Below are 23,431 nucleotides of genomic sequence, written 5' to 3'. Positions count from 1 at the left end.
GCCAGGTCTGCCGTATCTAATGGTATTTGAACCCCTGTTATCTTCTTGATGTGCAAAAGCTCCTCCTTCCAGTATTGTTGGGTACCTTGGGCTTGGTCACATCTCCAAACAACTCTGGGTATCGATGGATTCCTGAAGTCTCCCCCGATGTGAGATACCAATGTCAAATCAATGTATAACTGTTTTCTTTCAATTGTACGCATCGTGAAGATTTGGATGCTCTATTCCGAATATTATACTATGTTGAATCTTCTAAGGGGGCATCAATAACCTCCTCCCATTTAGTCATATACGCATGAGGGCACCCAAAGCGGCTTCCATTGAAAATCGTATATAATGTAGAGATCTTTCGACCTGGTGGGTTCCTGATAAATAAGTCTTCAAATTTCATGCTCTCCTCCCCCCCCCCCCCCCTCGGGCCATTTTAGAACCACCAATCCAAATGTCACAGCTGAATATAAGTATATTTGGCTACCTCTGCGAGAATAAATGTTTGTTTGCATTCATTAAAGGGCATAGCTCTCCCATCTACAAATAGTTGGTCAATCCTCTTTAGCCCTCCCTCCGTCCAAAGATTAAAAGATGTTGGGTGAGGAGATTTCTGTACTATTCAAAATTGGAGTGAGTGGTGAAGGGATTGTAGTTCTTCTGTATTTCCTCCTTACTCTATCCGAGCAATAGATTAATGCCTTTGTGTCCGGCATTATTGTTTTAGGACACTGCCCCGTATATTACAGTTTCTTACAAACAAACCTTTATGTAGCACACCAATTCAGCTTGAAAGCCATTCCCAAGGTTTCAGGTTCTAGCAGAACTTCCTCAAACGCAGTCTTCAGTCAGTATCTTCTTAAGATGGTGATTCTACCGTGTAAGAGAAACTGACCCCTACAGCTGTGGGTAAGAGGGGGACCAGGCTTTTGTTGCATCCTTTTATTCTGCCATACCAACAAAGAGGGACCACAAACCTCAGAGAATACAAACAAAATCATTAAAACTATGACATACACTTAAGAAAACGGAGCATGCAACTCTGGCCCTGAACTCCTCCCATTGACTCCCACTGGAAGAAAGGGTCAGGTTCAGAATGCTATGCATTATGCACAGTCTCCTGGAGCAAAGACAAGACCCTAATAGAGAGGCTGGTACTCTGCGCATAAGCACGAGGAGCTTTTGGTTGGGGCATTGGGCTTCGATTACTGTCAAGCAGCAATGTGGAAGAAACATAAAAGAAAGACAAAACATTTACTAAGTGCCCAGCCTTGCGGATATTTCAACAAGGGACAAATCAAACTTCCAAAGGATCTGGAAAAAGTATAAAACCTCTCCCTTCCAACAAGCTTTTGGCCATTAGACACATAATGAAAACCATTCCATCCACTTTAAAGAGGGCCCCGGGCCATACCACAAGCTGGAATTGGTTTGGATCCCATGGAACATGAACCCTGCAGGCCACCCATCTACCTATTCCTTGAGTGAGCAGACCAAACCAACATTCAACGTGCCCATTTCAACTTGGTGGTCAAGCCATGCTATACAAAGGATTTAGACTTGATAAGAAGTAGCATCTGAACAGTCTCCCACCCACCCTACTGGCTGGTGTGCTTTGAAGTGACATGCCCTACTCAAAACCTGAAACAAGAATACATAAATAACAACATCGTCTATGACCCTGGTAGGGGTTAGGGTCCCTCAATTGGCACCTAAAAAATGTGGTGACTCACAAGGGGAAAACGTGAACGACTACAGGGATGCTCCTTCAAAGCAAGACTTTCGATCTCACATTTCCTATCATGAGCTGCCTACTCTCTTATGCTACAACAAATACAGACGTTTTGCTTTTTGTCTGTCTGTTTCCTGTCATATTAAAGGCTGGAGCACTGCCTGATTGTTACAGGTAGATAATTCTCCGCACAGGTGTCAGTGTTTCCAAACCTAGTGCCAACCCCGTTAATAACAATTGAGGATCACCTTCTTAGGCAAGTGAGAAAGAATCGTCTGTCACTGAATAAAAAAAGAGTCCTCACTAATGTTGTTCGCTGTTTTTAGGAGATTGAGTCAGTGCTAGGTACACATCCAACGATCTGACCCTTAACAGCAGGCCTGTCTTTCCATGTTGTTTGACCTGTATCTTGCTGTTACTTGCAGTGGATTTCCTTTGACGCCTTTCATGCGTGGAGACTTGTAGCGTGGTGCCAGACACAATCAGGACAACCCAAGGTACAACCCATGGAACCTAGTAAATCATTGGTATGATCAATCACTCCTCAATTCTGTGTCTGATTTTACCAATATATGAAACATTGGTCTGTGGACCCTCTGCTCTTTCAGGGCGGTGGGAATGACTATTTTCCAACTGATCCTGAGCCCTCTGTGTTCCGCTGGATGGAATGCTCTTTTCACCACAGCCCTGTGTGATCCCTTCTCACTTCTCACTCCAGAGAATACAAACAAACAAAATCAGCAAAACTATGCTAATGGTTGCTGATGGCATCCGCATTCAGATTATCTGGATTAACCTCACTGTTAGCTGCTGATGGCCAGCCATATTGAGAGTGAGATCCCTTCCCTAGTAGCCACCGGTGTCTACCCAATGTAAGAGTGAGTTCCATTCCCTAGTAGACACTGAACGCCAGCCAATGTGAGATTGAGTGCACCTCCCAGTCAGTGTGTCATGGAAGCTAAGCTTTTCTGTCTGCATACCTTAGGAAAGGACATATTTTAGGTGGCCATCTCTAACTGAGGTGCCTTGATGATGTTCCTCGTCAGTGAGAAATGTACTGCATAGAGCAGGTGCTGGGTTACAGGGCTCAGAAAGCAGCCAAAACTAATGGAGCACCTCAGCAATAGTCCAGTTGTCTCCACCTTCAAGACAGCTACATTCAGTGACTACTCGGTTTTCTGACACGTCTTGGCATCACCCTGAAGTCTTCACTGGGCGTGGATGTCTCACTCTGTCTCCCAGAGGCTCAAGTTGCATATCCTGGAAGGCAGCCTCTCACCCCAGTCGGACACACATTCCATCCAAAACAACATCCCACCCGTCATATACTCAGTGACCCATTATACCTATTTGGTGCTACACCCATCCTCCAGAATGGAGGGGAGAGGGAGGTAGAGTTCTTATACAACAAGGCATTAGACTGCAGTTCAGTGTCAGGCACAACATTCTTAAGCCTTATTTATAGGACCCAGGTATAGCAGCCCTCTTGGTTAACAGAGTGTTTCCTATGAATTATGCTGATTCCACAAGTGACAGAATGCCAGGCAAGATGCCTCCTCAGAAGGTGAAGGCTGGTTTACAGACAAAGTAAACAACTTTCATCAGCACACAATAAGGGCATGTCCATGCAAGAGATCTGTAAAAATACACTCATAATAAAGCTGTGCAAAGTAATATCTACAAAGTGCCACCTGTAAATTTCTTTACAGAATAGTAGAAACAACATCATTGTTGGATCTTCCTGTGTCATGAAATGTTCAAATATGTACACTGTGTGCAAGTGGAATTTTGATGACTCACAAGCCTCAGTAAGCACTTTAAACCCCAAAGGCAATGCTGTCCTATGGGTCCAATGGAAGTGAATGGAGATAAGTAAGAGGTCTTCAAACAGGTGGTGGAGGGCATACAAACAAGAGGGGACCAAAGACGTCAGGGTACTCAACACCTCTTGGAAGGGAGAGTGTAGAGGGCAGTGCGCTGTCACCAGCTGGAAGTATCTGGAGTCTGATCTGCGTGGGAAGGGGTCAGCACAGGAGCCCTACAGCCAAAAAATATTTGAATCAAGGTACAGTGGTAAGCGAGGGGAGCCCCCGCCAATCCCCCGACCCCCCGAACCCCAAAGGAGACCCAGGCAAAGAAATCAGCTCACAACAGCACAGGTTCAGAGCCTGAAGGTGAAGCCACTGGAGCCACAGCTGGATGGGCAGGGGTCAGCATAGGAGCCCAGCAGTGCCGGTCATGCAGAACCACTGCTTCTGGGAGCGGATTGGGTCCTATGAGAAGAAAATACACTAAAGAAAGGAAGTTGAAGACGCACAGAGACCCCCAAGAGGAGTCCTTCGAGGTGCCGGGATGGATGTGATTGTCAGCAGGATGGGCAAGGTCATCAAATGAAGACTGTCACCCTGGAGGTAAAGACAACACAGCCGCCCCCAGCTCTAGTGATGGGGATCCCAGGATAAAGTCCTGAAAAGAAATGAAATAGTAGCTTGGTGACTACAGATCGCAGAAAGAGCAATAACGACCCTAGCCAGAGATCACAGGTCATCTTTAGAACAAAGTGCAGCAGGACATGGCACTGGTGTTCTCTTCGCTGGGAGGACCGTAGAAGGCTCCTGCTTCACTGATCATCATTGGGGCGTCAGATGGCTGCGGCGCTTGTATTTCAGGGTCAAGCAGCACAGGTGGGCCCAAGAATTTGACAGAGCTTGATCATGCTTTCAGGAGAATGGATTCAGCAGGTGCCGCCAGGTCAAGGAAAAGGAGACCAGAAAGGCGGGGCTACACAGTCTGGTTTTAAGAGCCCAAAAGGTGTAGAGGTCCTTGGGTCAGTCGTCTCTCTGGATGCTGCAGGAGCAAATCCCAGCAGTTAACAAAATACTGGTGGAGAGTGTCCACTTGTATGCCCAATCCAGATGGTAGAGGGTTACCCGAACCTCCAATGACAAACTCGAGCAATATTGAAATATTTGACAGTGACCCTATCAGTACTGGTTGGCACACACACACCTTTGTGTACATCTTTGTGGGCACCCTCACAGATTGTGGATTCCAGAGGAGTCCCAGACAGCTTTCTCCCTCAGGCACCCACAGGAATATACACACACATATTCCTTTGTAAGCTGCAGGCCAGAACTCACATCAAGAAATTACCCTTATTGGTTATTCCCAGTCCCAGCCCAATCACACAAGTGCCAGACAGCTTTCTCCCTTAGGCACACACACATATTTCTTATTGAGCTCTGGTCAGAACTCGTGTCACAAAATGCCCCTTTTTGGGCATTCGCAGTCTCCACCCAATCTTACACAAGGCTGCAAAAGGACAATTGCCTGCCTATTGGATTTCAAAACAACTGGAGGCTCCATTTTGGGTGCCTTTCAGAACAGAAAAGGCCTCTTGTGAAACAAAATGGTTACAACCCATGCATCCAATGTTTAAAGCACACTGCCACCAACCTGAACAACTCTCTAGACAAGATTACTTATCCACGGAGTCTAAGGGGTTCCTTGTGGGTAGCCCCCACCCCTACGATCCATAATGATCACCAAAAGGCTGCATTTATTTCAGAGCTGCGTCTCCAGTTAGAGCGGGATGGACCTACCTGGGGAAACATTTTTCACAGAAAGCAAGCAACAAGTTAAGGGGATTCGCAAAGTGGCCATGACGTGGCCTTACACTCAGGATGAACCTTTCTCCACGCATATAGCACACTAGCAGGTGTACCTGTGCTTTGCACAGTAATTCCTAGGGCTGAAGCATGTAAGCTTGATGTGCCGTACCCGTTCGTGTATGGCTGAAGCATGTAAGCTTCGTGCTGTTGATGTGGCAGGCATTCATCAACTCCTGTGTAAATAAAGTTCCTGTAATTATCATGGGAGATTTGCCACGATGTGACGGACACTATTGAAGTGACATGCACCATTTCCTGTCACCTGCATTACTACAAAAGCACAGTTTTGTGTCACCCGCATTACTTCAAAAGTGAGTGGCGCTAATGTCAGCTAGAATGCGGAGTGTGGATAGTTTAGGAACAATGAGCTGCTGAGGTTTTCATGAACTACTGAACTTTAGGAACAATGAACGTAGGACTACGGCAGAACTACGGCACAAAGAGCCATGTGGCAGGAGTAAGCATTGTAGGCCGCTTACCATTTTTTATTGTTTTTAGAAAAGGTCCATTTTATAATTTTTGCATTGTCTTTTCCATGGAACCTTCCCAAATGCCAAATTTCAGGATATAGCATTTTGGGAAGTATGCTGAACACTTCGAACAGGCACACACACATATCCTCAAATGTCCATTTTATATATAAAAAGATATCTAACTGCAAACAGGCTGCTTGGTCTACACTGATATGTGTGCTGTTTAACACGCGGTTAACTGACATAACTGGGAAGATGGCGGGGGTCAAAGACCCCAGTAGACCTCAGCTCGGGTTGTGTTATTATTCCATTCTTCTAGCAGGCTTGACTGGAGTCTGTATTTCAAGTGCAGGCAAGATGATGGGAGCAGATCACCAGCACAACATTTCCATGCCAGCCTTTCCTTCCGGTTGTCTATCCCTGGAACCTTCGCTGCCTGCACGCATCATGCCCGGCGTTTACACTCCACCCAACATGGCATCATTCACTCATGCATAGGAGTATATAACCTCCATCTTAAGCACAATACAACATCCGCCTACATTCAAATGAACACGAACACCACAATAACACAATCCCATTTTAAAACAAATCGTCCTGCTGCATCTACTTTTAGGCTGTTCCTGCGTGTGTCTTGCAAAACACAGTATAGGCACATTTTTATAGGTGCAAATACCTCGCGCAATCCATTTAAATCAACTGATACTTGTGGAATCAGATTTTCGGCATATGAGGATTTTCCGCATGGTTATTGGATCCCAGGGACGAGATCCCGCCCCGTGTGGGCAGTGTTCATGTTGGCAGTGGAGGAATGGACTGATGCATGGAAAATATGTGCAACTATATCTTGGCTGTTTTTTTTGTTTAGCTCTCACGTTCAAAAGGAGGCTGTAAGTGTGATGCTAAGTGGTAATGAAGCGATTACGTCATCATATGTCTTGTGCCATGTCAACTCAAATCTTTCTTTTCTCCAGGTTGGTGCCGGGGCTGTGGGCTGTGAGCTGCTCAAGAACTTTGCCCTGATGGGCGTGGCCGCAGGGAAAGGAGGGAACATCACTGTGACAGACATGGACTCCATTGAGAGGTCCAACTTGAACCGACAGTTCCTTTTCCGAGCTGGTGACGTGTCAGTAAGTATAAGCTTTGCGTTTGGTAACCTGTACCCACCAAACACAAGAGTTGCCCAGGCTTGTCACCTGGGTCAGCTTTGGGGCATTTTAACTATTTCGACTATTTCAAGTGAAATTGGCCCACATATATTGGAAAACCTCCTGTGACTCTGGCAAAGAAAGCTTAATAGCATTTCTTAAGTGCTCATTTAAGGTTTCAGCTCTCTTGTTGACTGTCTTTATTTGTTCTGCCGTGCAGGGGATACTATGCTTGTATGTTGATAACTTCCACCCCACCGCACCACCAAGATGCTTATGCTTATGCTTATGTAGGATTTTGCTGGAGATTCAAGACAGCCGAGGCTGCGGGTACTGTGGGTATACACATGTTCACTAAGGAACCTGCTGTTTAACTTTGTTGTATCTTCACAAGAAGAAAGAAAGAAGAACTAAACCTTGGGCCCTGGCTTAAGGTACAGTCTGCCTTACATCTTCCGCCAGCGGAGGAAGGCCAGAATATCCAAAGGAGGAAGCGTGAACCTTCCCCTAAACATCTCCCAGGGAACACAGGGAGAAACAGAGCTCAGGGGACCCTCGAGCCACTCAGAACCGGTACTGTAAGGAACTCATGGTGCCAATAGTAAAGACAGACACAAGTGATCACAGTTCAAGGGCGTTTATTGAACTTCAATTGGGTTTGAAAAATGGCTATCTAATCCTAAATCTAAAGATGGGAGCAAGCTACGACCATCAAATAATAATAACGCAGTCCTAGTTGGGTCTGTCAAAGTAAAAGGGCCTATACTAATAAACCTATTGACAATCCTTACTTCTTAATACAAAATAGTGAGGCAAACAATGTTATGCAAACGAAAGGTGTTCATGAAATATGTCAGGATATGTCAGGATATTCAAGCCGTTGGCTTCCCTTACCCATTGTTTTCAGCACGGGTCAAGGCGGCACACTCGAGCTAAGCACACTCTTTGGCTTCTCTAGCACGAGGATGCAGTTCTAAACCTCAGCATCAGGGCTTTCTGTGCCAAAGTCTCTGACAGTCAAAGTTTCTTATTTCAGAGGGCCTGATGTGAACAACAAACATTAAAGTTCCTTTCTTAGGATTTCACATGTGCACAATTTCCCAGGTGATTCAGTATTCACCTTGGGTCCCCCTTCGCTGGTCTCAGACCCACTTGACACAATGTTCTCAGGATTTTCACATATCCAATTTCTTGTGTGGTTCACTGTTCACCTTCGGTCCACCTCCGCCGTGCTCAGACCCACCTGAACACAAAACCTTCTACTGGTCTCCCTCCGCTGGGTTTAGACCAGATTTGTCAGGATACTTTCTTTAGTAAATCGAAGACTTTCGACTGTGCACAGGATTTTGCTTGACCCGTCGCAGGACCACTTCGATTCCCAATTCTTTCCTAAGACCTCCCTCCCTCAGGCTCGAGTCTTTTCCTGCTTGTCGAAGACTTTCGTAATTCTGCGGACTTTGGCTTTACTTCAACATTGTACTGTAGGATTCTCACAATCATTCTTTTACCCTTGTAATGCATCTTGGTACTTGTATTTCTTAATTTCACCAAAGTTTACTTTAGATTCCCAGTTTCCCTCTGACGGGATCAAACTGGCTGGTGTACGCCTTTCAAATGTATCCGCCTTTATGCGTTCACTTCTTTCACTTCTTTCTGTTTTTTGTTACTTCACAACCTTTCACAGAGGCTTTCAAATGAGCACAGCCATGGTGCCAGACCACTCTGATACTTAGTATTTGTGATTCTCTTGCAGCATATCTTCTCATGCGTAACCTTCATTTTCCCTTAGCAACAGTTGCAGGCACTCCGAATCACAAACCGGACAATTGACTCACCGGTTGCGTTGAGAGCCTTGCCTACTTGTTGCGTATTTTCATGTGAAGTCAAGGCCATTACTCTCGCTGTTATGGTGCCTCCCCAACTCTGCTGTTCAGCCAGGAGGACAGCTGTTAACCTGGTCGCACTAGACAAAATTGCTCTTTCTTCCCAGCTTGGCTGGCTGGCGTAGCCCTCCCGGCTTTCATAATTCAACGATTGCTGGAAAAATGGGTTTCTGGCCTTTAGCTGCTTCCCCCAAGTCCTCTGGTCTGTTGATCTCCTTTGTCTGGTTCTCCAACGCTCTGGAAGAGCTGTTCCTTCCTGTGCATTGCCTTGCTCAGAGTGTGCGCTTGTGCTCCTCCTTTTAACCATGTGGGGAGAGGTAATAGAGGTCAGGTGTGTACAATTACAATTAAGTGCCTGACCCTGCCTGATCTCATTAGCAGGACAACATGAGGGTTGTTGGTGGTAGTCTTTCCTCTGTGTTGTAAGGTGTTTTATACAGGTAATCTTTACTACTCCTAGTCATCTCTTCTTCTTCACAGTACTATGTGAAGATGGGGAGGGGATGATCTTATGTGTTTGGAAATGTCCCAAAATGGTAGAGGGGTTTTGTGATTGTGGGTAAATGCAAGAAGGGGATACTGTGTCTCACCATCAGGTGTCTCTGCCCCACTCCCTGAGGACCTCTCACCCAAGCGATCCTCCCACACTTGTCCACCCCTAAGTTCTGGATCTAAAGGGGATGACCGTGCCCTGGCCACCTGAGCAAAGGATCCCCAGGGTTTGGGTATTGTAACAAAACACCTTCTGTTTTTTTACAATACCGGGCCAGCACACAGCATGCATTGCTTGGCTCTGCAGCAAGCTTCCTGGATATGGCGTGCCAGAAGGTCTCTTTTTTATTTTTATTTAACCTTTAACTATAAAGTGCTTGACATTACAACGAAAGGAGAAAGCAGCAGTATTAACAAGAGGACAATCTCACATTTGCAATTACTCACATTGACTCTGCAGTAATCGAGACATGGTACAAAGTAAGTAGCGCTTTAGGCACAATTGCAACAATTTAGGGGGAATGGGAAAGGGGAGAGTCACTAACTGGTCGGTGAGATCTCATTATCATACATATTTGTTTGTGTTGACAACAAGTAATTGCGGAAAGGAGGCCATATAGCTATTGGTTTACAGTTTACAGGTTGTAGTGCCCATGTAATGCCCATGTAAACGCTCGTAACCAGTGTGTCACAGACGGGCAGTCGCAGCGCAACCATAACAACAATATAATACCATACAGAGGCTTGCCAGTATGGAAACCACTTTGCAGTTGCCCAAACATATGAAACAGACAGTTTAACGTGGTGGGTTCAATAGTGCAATTGAATATCGTAGACATGATATCACATACCCCATCCCAGAACTCCCCCAGTTTCCGGCAATCCCAGAGCATGTGGAGGTATCCCGCTCCATCCAACTGACATCTGAGGCACTGAGCACAATGGGTGTGTGAAAAGTGGTGTAGTTTAGCTCGGGTGTTATGGAACCTGTGTAGTACTTTGAACTCTTTTAGGCAAAATCTGGAGTTAAGGGACACCACACGGGTTTGCAAGCACATGGCCTCCCAGATCTCATCAGTAATGTCTATATCTAGATCCCTGAGCCAAGCCTCGTGGAGCTTCACCAGGTGCTTGCTGCCACGGTTCTGCAACAGGTCGTACAATCTGGCAACTCCACCCGAGCAGAGGTTCCCCCCCCCATGATGATACCCAACAGCGGTTCATCAAGCGGTAGCACAGGAAATTCTGTCCAAGCCTTTTTAGCAGCACAGCGGAGACCGGCATATAGCATCCATCGCAAGGACTGTCTTCGCGAGGGCCTTGGTAGATCCTGAAACATGATGAAGGACCCCATGTTATAGATATCGTTCACAGTTATGTACCCATCTATCACCCATTGCTGCACATCCATTTTTCTTATTTTTTGGAAATGACGAGAAGAAATTCCATAATGGTAAGCTCCCATGGAATGGGTGAGGGTTATCTATCATTTTCCATATCTTGCTCCAAGCCAATGCTGTCACAACGATGGGGTCGTTGACCTAAGGGTCTCTCCATAGCGGCAGCAATATCAGTGAGCGCACATCGTGGGTACCAGCCGCGTGTCGTTCAATTTTAACGTGTGGATGGCGAGTGTCTCCATCAAACCAATAGGCTGCATAATGCTCTTGGGCAGCTACCCAGATTCTGGGGCTGCGAGGCCTCCATGTGCATAAGGTCTGGACAATGTGTCCCATTTTAGCATAAACACACATGTGTGCCAGATAAAGCTGTTAATCGCCACTTTCAGCTTGTCACAGCAGTATATTTAGAAAATAGTATAGTAGAATAATCATTCTGAGGAGGGCTCGTTATTGCGAGTGGAAGTTTCCCCCAGCCGCGAAGCTTGGCTATAAATTGGGGTAAATATACACTGTAGTTGTGGGCGTAGAGTGGAGCTGGATGTCGTGTCACGACAACCCCTAAATATTTAATTTCCGGGGGGGGGCAGGTGAATCCCATAAGGTCTGGTGGCTCAGTAGTCACACCAGTAAGTGGAAATATCTTAGATTTGGCGCAGTTGACCCGAAGCCCGGACATGGTCTCAAAGGAAAGGACGTAATGCATGATTGGGGCTAGATGCAGCAGTGAGTCTCGTACAAATAGAAGTGCGTCGTCGGCTTACAGCGAGATAATTTCCGGCTTGCCTTAGAATCTGATTCCTCTTTGTGTGTGTTTACATCGGATCGCATCTGCCAATGGCTCCATCACAATGGCAAAAAGTAGGGGCGACAGCAGGCATCCCTGCCAATTAAATGTCGATGGGGGCCGAGAGCAATCCGTTCACATTGACTCTAGCAGAGGGCGACATATACAGTAATCACCTCTTTGATATGAACCTGGGCATAAAGTTACATTTACCCAGTACTGCGCACATAAACTGCCAGGACACTGAATCGAAGGCCTTCTGCACATCAAGAGCCGCAGCAGCTGCCTGCGTGTCTGGGTCTGTCTGAGCCATGACATTGAAATGGCGCCTCAGGTTAAGTGCCATGGACCGACCTATCCCACGCCCAACAACCCAACAACAATTGGAACTTTGCATGGGGGGCTGTCTGCCGACTACAGCCCGGCATCAACACAGCCCTAACTTTGCGTCTTCAAAACAGGTTACGGGTGCACACTTCTAAAGTGTACAAAATCTAAGGTAGGAAATAGCAACAGTCTCATTGGGGGAAATACAGTGTTAGCACACGGGTACATGCCACCCACTATCAGTGCCTCAACAGGAAACAATTGACAAGGGCTTCTAGGGATCAGAACCATATTGTCTGGGATCACCCAGGGAAGTGGTAATTTAAGAACTTCATAGCTTCCTCAGGTATAGTGAAGAAGTACTAAGGAAGATGCCCTGAAATAACAGGGTATAACTAGGGGCACACACAAATAACTATCTAGTTCAGTATTTTAATTAGACATATAAATACCTTTCAATTGTTCAATACTTAATTAATAATCAAGCATATGTGTCACTTCCAGGTAAATGTCGATCTGTTTTCAAGACTCTTTTAATTTCACCAAAAAAAAAATCATATGTATACAGAATTCCTCAACTTTGGGAATGCTTACATGAACATTTCATTCAATTTCTCATGAAAAGTACCAAACCTAAAAGTTTGTATTCATAAATAAACAAATAACATCATTTTCCAACACTTTTAAACATATATGTATGTATGTGGATCTCCAAGTCAACAGACAGGTAATGTTGTTCTATACCTATCTATCTAGCTACTACGCGTTTCGGGCCAATCCGGCCCTTCTTCAGGTAAAGGAATATCCAGAATAATTCATTCGTTAGGCTCTCCCAACCCCAAACTTTGAAAAAAACTTTTTTTGAAACAAAAACAATTTGTGTATGTCAATATTCATTCACAGTCATAAATAAATCAAAGAGATGCTGCTCTGTTCATCAGCCTTTACTGGGAGCGAGTATTTGGGCAAGATCTGCCACTTAGGTGTTCTTGAATGCAATTTCCTTCTTAACAAAAGGACCCTGTGAGAAGACATCACTGCGTTACTACCATTGATAGTGTTGCTTAGTACAGTCATCATTGGAGTTTGTGTGGGAACAGGTGCAAAAGTATGCGCTGGGTCCCACTCCAAACTCCTAGTTACTTAGATTCAAGTGTCATGTTCAACTATTCCAAAAGTACTCACTTACAGTATTCTTTTATCTGCTCCGAAATGAGTGATATCTGCAGATTCCCTTGGACTGACCTGTCTGTAACGAGATACCCGAATCTCCATTAGTGTGTTTTAGATTAGCCATAGGTGTGTCTATGATGACTTGTAAAAATAAGAATAAATAGGCATACCTGTGGGACTACGGTCCCCTCAGAAACGAGATAACAATCCCCGTTGGCATGGGTAAATCAGTTCTCACTGTTGCACTGTAATTCGTGTCGCCAGAGCTGTTATAATGGGCTCCTTCGGGATGAAGCAGCTCCTATTAGAAATAATATGGGTCTAAATTATGGTCCCCCTGAACTACAGTATTTAAATATGTTTAGTAGCGAACTTTGAAAACAATTCAGGTGTAAAACCTACCTCACGCGGACGCGCCACATGCAGCACAGAGCATGAAATGCGCCCGGCTGGTGCGCGAGAGCCGCATTAGTGTTCGACTGCTTCCTCCGTGGGCGGACGATCTGTCTAGGACCAAGCTGCAAATTCTCCCGACTACTACAACCGAGTGGCGGGTACTGTGAGTAAACACTGTACCTTGCTGGTTACTCCCTCTAATCTACGCTGCCACATCTAGTGCGTTACACTTCAATACCTGATACCTCAACCTCCATTTTGGGTGAGTGTCGAAGTACTCACCTAGAACGGTGTAGATTCTGCAAAGTAGTCACGTGATACGCGTGTTACGGTCACGTGATTTGTATTTGATAGATGCTAATATTTTAACCATCTATATGAATCGAAGTACTCACCCAGGAGGGTGCCGATTCCGCAATTTGATCACGTGATGAGCATGTTATAGTAACATGGTTAATATTAATTAGATGCAGATGGTATAACCATCTATATGAATAAACACAGTGAATGTGCTGATGTCGGCTATATTTTTTAATGTTGATTATAAATCAGCTAAGAACCTTTCTTTCATAATGTAATCTATGCGTTACAGTTTGGTTATCGCGTGAAACAACCCTCAACATGTATTTCTAATGCTGCGCTCAAGTGGGGACATGTTAAATGCGTATATTATACTAAATCCCTTATTTTAAACCTCAATGTAGTGATTCAATTGCAGCAAAACTAATTTATGTACATCTCTTGCTAATATGCAATCTCTTAATTAAACCTGCCTCTTATTCGAAACAAGAGCATTATCACATCTCCATAGAAAAGCGCCATATCTTAGTTGGCATATACAGTGATGTAACCAATTTCTGCTTCAGTACTACCATATGGGTTCTAGGATAACTTAATAGACAGAACAAATCCAATATTGATAGATGACAAACCATCTGGTCTATACATGTATTTTCATTGACATTAGTACATAAAAACATCAAAGCAAGGGAGCAAACTGTTTGGTATAAAAGAACAAGTAACAACTTGATTTTCACAGGTAACAAGATAGATCTCAATCTAAATTCATCCCACGGGGGCACATTGAATCGAGCTTGTCTATCCAATACACTTCTCTCTGTTGTAACAATTTGACCACTTGAGGATTCCATCCACCTTTCGAGAGTCTATTCTGACTCCTTTTGGAGTCAGGATAAATCCAAGGAATTCAACTTCCGTAGCATGAAAAACGCATTTTTCCAATTTTGCATATAACTTGTGCTGGCGTAGTTTCTCAAGGACTGCACAAACGTGCTTCACATGGTCTGATTCTGAAGAGGAGTACACTAGAATATCGTCTGTTTACAACAACACAGATGTCAATGAGTTCACGAAGGACATCGATCATAAAATACTGGAAGGCTGCTGGTGCATTGCACAACCCGAAGGGCATCACCTGGTATTCGAATAACCCGTACTTAGTGCGAAAAGCAGTCTTCCATTCGTCGCCTTTCTTTACACGTACCAGATGATATGCCCCTCGGAGATCTAATTTAGTGTAGATGCAAGCGTCCTTTACTTGGTCTAGTAATTCAGGGATCAGAGGCAATGGGTATCGGTTCTTAACCGTGATCTGATTTAATGCGCGGTAGTCTATGCACATTCTGAGGTCACCTTCCTTTTTAGGCACGAAGAACAAAGCTGAAGATGCAGGGGACTTGGATGGACGAATGAAGCTATTAGCAAGGTATTGGTCCAAGTATTGTCGAAGGTGAAGGTTTTCGGGTTCCGTAAGGGCGTAGATCCTACTACATGGAGGTTGTGCACCGGGTATGAGATTGATTTGACAATCGTATGATCTGTGAGGTGGTAGGGTGTTTGCCTGTTCCTTTTGGAAAACATCCTGGAATTCTTGATATTCCTGAGGTAACTGCACGACTAGAGTAGCGACTGTGGCCAGGCCTTGGTTCAAGGGTTTTTTTCGGGTAACAAGTATGTGCACAATCCGGGAAGGTTATTCTCTTCTCTCGCCAATCAATACAAGGATTATGTGTTTCCAACCATGGCATCCCCAGTAATATTTGGAACTGCAGGGCTTTGATTAAATCAAACACAATAGTCTCTCGATGCCCATCCTGACCCAATAGTGTCATCTCTGCGGTGGAATGAGTAACAGGCCCAGAGGCAATTTCAGTTCCATCGACTGTGATGATGACATCCGAAGTCGTCTTTTTGCAGGGAGATAGAGTCACCCTAGAAGCCAACTTGTGGTCCACATAGTTTCCTATGGCCCCGCTATCAATGTATGCCCTCACTGCGTGCATACGTGATGGCTGCCTTGGATCTATAAGGACCATTGGCATGATGAAGTGCGAGGTCTGAGTATCCTTCTTCAAGCTAGGCAAGCGGACCTCTGCGCTTGTCGGGCGTGGTCGTTTCCCGAATCAGGCTCTGTTTGATTTTTATCAGCAACTCCGACTACTCTTTTAGATGTTTTATAGGGCAATCCCATAGAAAATGTCCTGAGGCCCCACAGTACAGACGCAATTACATCTGCCGTCTTCTTTCTCTTTCCTTTTGAGTTAAGGGTCCCTTGCCCCCCCCTATCTGCATCGGTTCTGATACATCTGTTCCTTTGAGGGTAACATTGGGTTTAACCAATACCCGATTCTCGAATTTAGCTCGATCAGCCTTTCTATTCTGAAGTCGGTGGTCTAACTGGACCACAAGTCTATATATTCTGCACAATCCTGAGGTGGGTTCACAACTTGGGCCAAAACGTCTTGGAGTTCACCCCGAAGTCCACGATGAAATAATGTAATTCGTTTTACCTCTGGCCATCCGGTTTCCACCACTAACCTATTGAAAGTGGCGATATAGGTTAGTAGATCCTGGTTACCTTGTCGTAATGATAAAAGTTTGTTATCCAGCGCCTGTCCCTGTGAATGTCTGGCAAATAGTCTTTCCATGGTCAATTGAAAACCTTGAAAATCCTGAAGAAGAGGGTCATCCTGGTTAACTAATGGAATTGACCAATCCGCTGCGCTGTCACTAAGATATGATAGTACAAAGGCTACTTTGGTTTGGTCGTTCGGAAAAGCTCCAGGTCTGCATAAAAAGTGCAAGCGGCATTGGTTCATAAACATGGCAAACTTTTTTGGGTCCCCAGCAAAACGTTCGGGTGGAGCTAAAGGAATGCTCCCTGGTGGAACCACTTGCACAGGATTGCTCGATGAAACAGGAGTTGGATTCCCCCCCGAATCCAGGTAATGGTGTTTGCCCAGCTTGGTTTTGCAGTAATTGTCAGAGCTTCGCCAGCAGATTCATACAGCCGAGAAGCATGGGCGATGCTTTCTCGTTCCCTTGGGACGGCCTGTTCCTGTATGCGTTCCCTCCGTTGCCGTTGCTGCTCTGTCTCATCAACCAGCTCAAGAGGTCCAGGTGCAGGATGATCCTCGTCGCACCGGCGTGGCCGAGACAGATCTGGTTACCGGACCTTCTGGACTTGTCAACGTCCCCACCTATCAAACTGGCGACGGACACGGATCTTCTCTCCACAGAAGGAGGCGCCATTCTTCATCACGACCCGGAGTCGCTGAACTTGCAGGCTTGGCTCCTGCAGCACTAGAGTTTGGAGGATACGATATCCCGGCTGACTGCGGAGAAGTTCTTGCAAAAGCCAGGGCGTCCTCAACTCTCAAGTGCTATGGACATAAGTGGAAGAGGTTCTCTGTCTGGTGCCGTGCACAGAAGATTAACCCTCTGCGGATTACGGCCCCTCAAGTATTGCTGTACCTACTGTCGCTGGCCAAAGCTGGACTGGCTCACGCCTCCATCAAGATACACCTGGCTGCCATCTCCCGATACACCAGAACTACAGGACGGGTGTCCTTCTGGTCTCATCGCCTGGTGAAGGGATTTATGAAGGGACTATTCCGATCGTTCCCGCCAGTGAAGGCCCCTGCCCCGGCGTGGGAGCTCAACGTGGTGCTGACCAGGCTCATGGGGGCCCCATTCGAGCCTATGCATTCGGTGCTGTTGAAGTTCCTGTCGTGGAAGACAGAATTTCTCGTGGCCATCACCTCCGCACGACGAGTGGGAGAGATTCAGGCCCTATCGTGCAAGTCTCCATACTTGACTTTTCACGACACGAGGGTGGTGCTGAGGACGCACCCCTCCTTTATGCCCAAGGTGCCATCAGACTTCCACCTCAACGAGCCCTTGGTGTTGCCAGTTTTCTTCCCGTTGCCTTCGTCGCAGGCCGAGAGGACTCTGCACTCGCTGGACGTAGCTATAGCGCTGAAGTTCTACGTGGACCGCACAAAGAGTTTTCGGAAGACATCACAGCTGTTTGTGAACTTTGGACCTGTGAATCAAGGGAAGGCTCTCTCGAAGGCTTCCATTTCCAGATGGCTCTCTGGCTGCATCATGCACTGTCACCGGTTGGCAAACCGACCGCTGCCCGGCCGTCCGAGAGCCCATTCGACCAGAGCGATTGCTGCTACCACGGTGTTCCTGTCTGGGGTGCACTGCTGGACATCTGCAGGGCTGCTACGTGGAGGTCGACGCACACCTTCACAAGATTCTACTGCGTCGATCGGGACCCCAGGGAGGAGTCCAGGGTCGGCCAAGCAGTGCTGCGCAACCTGTTCGCTTAAGGTGAGCCTGGTGAGGAGGTAAGAGATGCTTAATGTTGAGTTGTTGTATTGCTTTATGTTGAGCATGTTGCCACCTCCCGTGGTTGTGCATGTGTATACTGCTATGTATTCTTATATTCATGAGCATGTGAATCCATGCCAGACCCCATGCTGGAGAAGGAACAAGCTACTTACCTGTAACTGTTGTTCTCCAGCATGGGTCTGGCATGGATTCACATGCAAACCCTCCCTCCGACCCCTCTACGGCTCTTCACTTGGTCATACTGCCACTTTGTGTGCTACCAAATCTGAAGATGGCTGCCGGAGGCGGGGCTTAGGGAGAGGGCAGTCATTGGCTGGGGGCAGAATGACCCAGAGATCAGTGATTGGTTACTACTAAGAAAGACAGATCAGAAACGAAACTGATACTGATTTTTTCTTTACCGAGGATTCCCAGCCTGACGACTGGGAATATTCATGAGCATGTGAATCTATGCCAGACCCATGCTGGAGAACAACAGTTACAGGTAAGTAACTTGTTCCTTTTACCACTTTATATATATTGCAAAATATGAACAAGTATACAAGCTTGTACAGAATTATACTTTACAAAAGGAATGTCTCAGTGGTTTTGCTATTGACTCTATCATAAGGCGTTCCACACACAAAGACGATTGCTCATTTATTGAACCAGAGACCTAATACCTTTCTTCTCCTCTGGACAGGTGCTCTTGTCCCATTAAATACTACCACACCACGTCTTCCACCCTGTCAATCAAAGGCTCCCAGAATGGAAAAGGCGGGCCATGTCAGAGCTAGGAAGGAATTATACCACTTCTACATAGCCAGGGGCTCGTTGGCTAGCGAACATGTTAAGAGTGGGTCCTTACTAGCAGACATGTCCCTGTTTTGCATTCTTGGCTTAAGTCCTCCTGTACTTTAATCCAACATTATGGGCCCGATTCATGGAATTCATTGCACGGTTCAAAGTGACTTTGCACTGCTGAAAAGTGACTTCGCACTGGCGACACAAACCCTGGTTCACGGAACTGTGCAAAGGGTCATTCTGTTACCAACACTTTTAGTGGCCATAGCGGAATTACTGCCATTTTTACTGCCCCTCCGAATTCCATCTTTGCCCTTGAAGTGGAGGATTTACCTCCGGACTCAAGCAGGAGGTCAGTACTCCACTTTAATGTAAGGAATTGGTGGTATCAATGCTCGGGAATTACCGCTCGTGGTTATTCTGCCAAAATCCATATGGAGTCCTATCGACTCCAGAAAATGGGATTCACACCGTCCTTCCACCACTTGTAATCTCATGGTGAACCCACTGGACCAAGTTGCGGTAACGGTAAACTAGTTGCTGGGGTTATTCGGTGGATTTACCGTTAATTTACCACCAAACTTGTAACGCGGCCCAGTATGTATAATTGATGCACCTACGCCAGCCATCGTGCTAGTATAAACATGCAAAATATATGGGCATTTTGCATTTGCTTCTAAACATTTTCCAGATGCTTGTATTTAATTGCAGGTGGCGTTTACAATGGATTCTCGGGTATCTGCCTATTTTTAGCAGGTGCTGAAAGTGGGTGTATTCCATTGAAATCTGATGCCTTTACGCCAGCAAGAAAATAACGTGATGTCGTCAATGCGTTCGGTGTTTGCAGATGGGGCAGCCGGACAGAGAAATCTTGTGCTGTGCCCCAGCTTTGCCTGCATAATGGGGGAAATGCCCTGAATCGTAGAAAGGGGGTTCAAAGCAGGGGTGGGAGTGGGGGGTATTAAGCCTGGTGTAGCCCATTTATTTTACGCCAGGTGTAGCCATTTTCAAGTGTCCCTTTGGCACAAAAACAGGTGTTAAAAGCTGGCATAAAAGAGTTGCACCAGGTTTATCAGTCCCTTTTGAGCTCTGTGATTATTGCTAATTTCTGCAGGCAGATTCGGGGCATGGAGCAAGATATCCGTGTTCACCTGCCCCTTTTTTCGCACCTGCTAAAACCAATCACATTTACATGGCATGTCATTTTCACGCTCGTCTAAATGCATTAGATTCCTGTGGAACCTGCATTTTTTTGGCACCCACTAAAAGCAGACGGGCCTCATGTGAAGTCACTGTAAATGCCCCCTGCAACCGTCAATTGTGGGAGGCAGTTACACTCTGTGCACTGTGAACTGCAAACTAGTGTGGGGTAATTTTGCTTATTTTAAAGATTATTTTGTACTTGGGGCAAATGATGAATTCCGCACTGAGGGGACTCTATTCCAATGTACACTTTTTTTTTTTTTAAATGAAACCATAAATGTTAACAGCACTGTGGTAAAACCCATGAGGTTTTTAATGCTCACATGAATTTCTCAGTTGTGACTGTAAAACTATATATACAATCATATACTTTGCTTAATGTTTTTTTTTTTATAAGGATTTGTATATTTGTCAGTTTGGTTTAGAATGTGACGTGTACTTTTCAGTACCAATTTGAAATAGCCAAGGTACACTCCTTCTTGTGTAAATTAGAGGTAAATATCTACTTAAAACAAATGATAGGGTGCCGGGGAGGGTAACAATCCTGAAAATAGATTGTGGTACTAACTAGAAAAACAAACAGGTGTCCACAAATTATGTCAAACATTCCCGTCCCCTGCACACCTCTTTTAATTGTAATCCAATCAATATTTAAGGACAATTACATATATGCGTATGATTACACATTAATAAATGTTTTTGAAAAAAGATTACACTTCATTAGTACTCGGCAAGCACGGGGCACCGGGATTCCAACGTGTTGATTGGCTCTTTTCCGAGCCATACCACACGGTATTCCCGTGTACGCGTGCATGCCGGGTACTCTGTTCCCGGCGAGGGGCATGGCAGCCCCTCAGCCAATGAGGAGGCTCGAAACGGGGCAATCCCCACTCCGAGCCTCCCCATGGCCGGGGGCTGCCTTCGTCCCCCGCCGGGGACTCAGGTAAGACATTTCTTTTTTTTTTCCTCTCACCTCCCCACCCCACTTACCTTCTATCTCTTGGTCTCTGGCGGAGCACAATGGAAGCCTCCAGGCATGTGGAGACTCGGGCAGTGCCATCCCCACTCCGAGCCTCCACAAAGCTGGAGGCTTCCATTGTCCCCTGCCGGAGCCAGGGTACTTTTTTCTTTTTTTGCCCTTTCCCCCTCCCAACCCCACTTATCTTCTTTTTTCTTCTTTTCTTGTGAGCGATTTCAAAACAAACAAAAAAAAGTGAAAAAGAATTGCTGCCGGGAAAGGGTAAACGTAGTCCGTTTTCCCTTTCCATGGCAGCCACCGGGAGTTGTGCACTACTTCTTGTAATGTAACTTCCCCTGATTCCAAGAGTATCAAAGACTGATTGATGTCACTGAAGCAGGAAATTAACCTGAAGTGCCAAATGGTATTTGGATGCTTTAAGATCAAAATATGCACACGCACTTCAAATACCTTTCAGGATGCCAACGATGCCCCTGGCTGAACAGAAAATCCATTGGGGTCCAAGTAGGACTAATGTCACTGTGGTACTGCAGCAGCTGAGAACATGTCACACGTTCTCTTACTTTATGGACCTTAGTCTAAAATCAGGAAGTTGGACCTGAAACCGTTGCTGGATAACAATGGAACTAGGTCCTGCAGGGAGGCGCTGCACTGCTGCTATCAATCAGACGAGGAACGTGTAGAATATGCAGCGACTACATTCTAAGGGGCCTGGTCAATAAGACAAAAAGCATTGACTTAAGCCACATGATATAATGAATTAGGGCGCTAGCCAGTCTGGATATTATGAACGACCGATCTCTAAACTTCTCTGGTGTATCTTTTTAGCTATTTTTGTTATGATCTGTAATTGATGTATTTATTGCTCTTTGAGTCAGATTTTAAGTAAGTGCCTTTTGGTGAAATGTTTCATATCAATTGTATGTGCGTATGTATACATTACTGTGTCTCTTTGATGGCGTTGAGCCGAATAAAGATATTGGGCCTCATTACAATTTTGCCGGTCCAGAAACAACGGTGCCGGTAAGCTTACTGGCATAGTACAAGTCTGCGGGCGGGTTGCTTTTCTGTCCCGGAGCACCAACACCATTATTAACATATGGGACTCAAATGGGAATGGGGACTAACAATTACTGCTGCCTGACTTACCGGACCGCCAGGGCTGTAATGTCCTGGTGTTTCCGGGAAGTCAGGCGGTGGTTAATCTTTGCGAGTTCGCGGCAGCCTGCAGGCTTTACCGGCACGGCTACCGCCAGACTCGTAATGAGGCCCATTTATTGAGTGATTAATTGATTGCTGTCACTTTCTGTGATGTCCCCTCTAGTGATGGCAATGCGTAGGAACGTTGTTGGGACCCTCTCATCTTTTGCTGCACAAAACCTTGCAAATCGTAGCACTTGGGCCCTGAGGCCGCTGCCCCTCCTTGCTCACGCTCCCCTGCATCCGCTCTGCTTTTTTATGATTTTCCCATCCTTCTCTGTGATCGTGTCACCGTTCATTCTCTCTTGGAGAAATAATGTGTATCCGTAAAAATACCAGGACTCCCGTAAGGAGAGAGCGGCACCTGCGTCGACTAACGCGTTGCCATTCTCACCTCACAGGGGGAGGACAGGGATTGGCTGATGAGGAAGACTGTGTCGCTCTTTGCATGGCCATAGCCCGCTACCCTGGAAGACAACCTTTGCTTGACTCTGGCAATGACCTTGGGGCCAGTACATGGAATCGCTCGGGGCCTTGCATGCTCTCCAAGTACAGCCAATGGCGTTCAAAGAAGTAAATGAGGCCTCTCCCAATGGATCATGTCCCCTGTGGTGACGAACGTCCATCGCAGGGGATAATAATTCCACACAACGGGTCTCTGTAGGACGAGGTTGGGCGTCTCAGCAAGCGTGTGGGAGGGCCATCGGGGGCTTTGGAGACACAGCTCCTTGACCGGTTGCTACCTATTCTCTCAGGCATCCCAGCATTGCGCCTGGTGAGCTACGGAGTGGATCCCAGTGCCATGTGACGTGCATTGGTCACCTCTCCCATGTTGCTTCTGCAGAGGTTACCATTGTCCCCCCTACTCCCATTCTTACTGCATGAAATGCTTTGGCAGAGCTGGGAATTATTCTGTGTGAGGCCTGGAGTTTGGTTCCCAGAGACCAGCATGCAAATCTTCAAAATTGTGCATTTTAAACACAACGTTTTCCCTCACTATCGTAATTGTAATTGGTTATTTATAACGCGCTTAATACCCAGAGGTTTCTAAGCGTGGACCCGGGGCTCGAACTTGTGTTGCTCCACGTCGTCTTGCTTCCAAGACAAGCACTTTGCCCCTGAGCTATCCTTCCGAGA

The 23,431-nt window shown here is 46.0% G+C and overlaps 1 protein-coding gene across 1 annotated transcript in view; it reads left to right on the top strand.

Moving 5' to 3' along the window:
• The window catches only part of UBA7 (ubiquitin like modifier activating enzyme 7), a 1,701,784-nt gene that overhangs the window by 331,112 nt on the left and 1,347,241 nt on the right, over nucleotides 1-23,431 (top strand). Inside the window, exon 13 of the mRNA XM_069644160.1 lies at nucleotides 6,839-6,994. Coding sequence (XP_069500261.1) covers nucleotides 6,839-6,994 — 156 coding nt within the window. The remainder of the gene's footprint in view (nucleotides 1-6,838; nucleotides 6,995-23,431) is intronic.

Source organism: Ambystoma mexicanum, chromosome 2p (genome assembly GCF_040938575.1).
Source record: "Ambystoma mexicanum isolate Mex_15411 chromosome 2p, UKY_AmexF1_1, whole genome shotgun sequence".
NCBI lineage: Eukaryota > Metazoa > Chordata > Amphibia > Caudata > Ambystomatidae > Ambystoma > Ambystoma mexicanum.
Note: the sequence above shows the minus strand (reverse complement) of the source record. Positions and strands in the feature narration are given on the sequence as shown.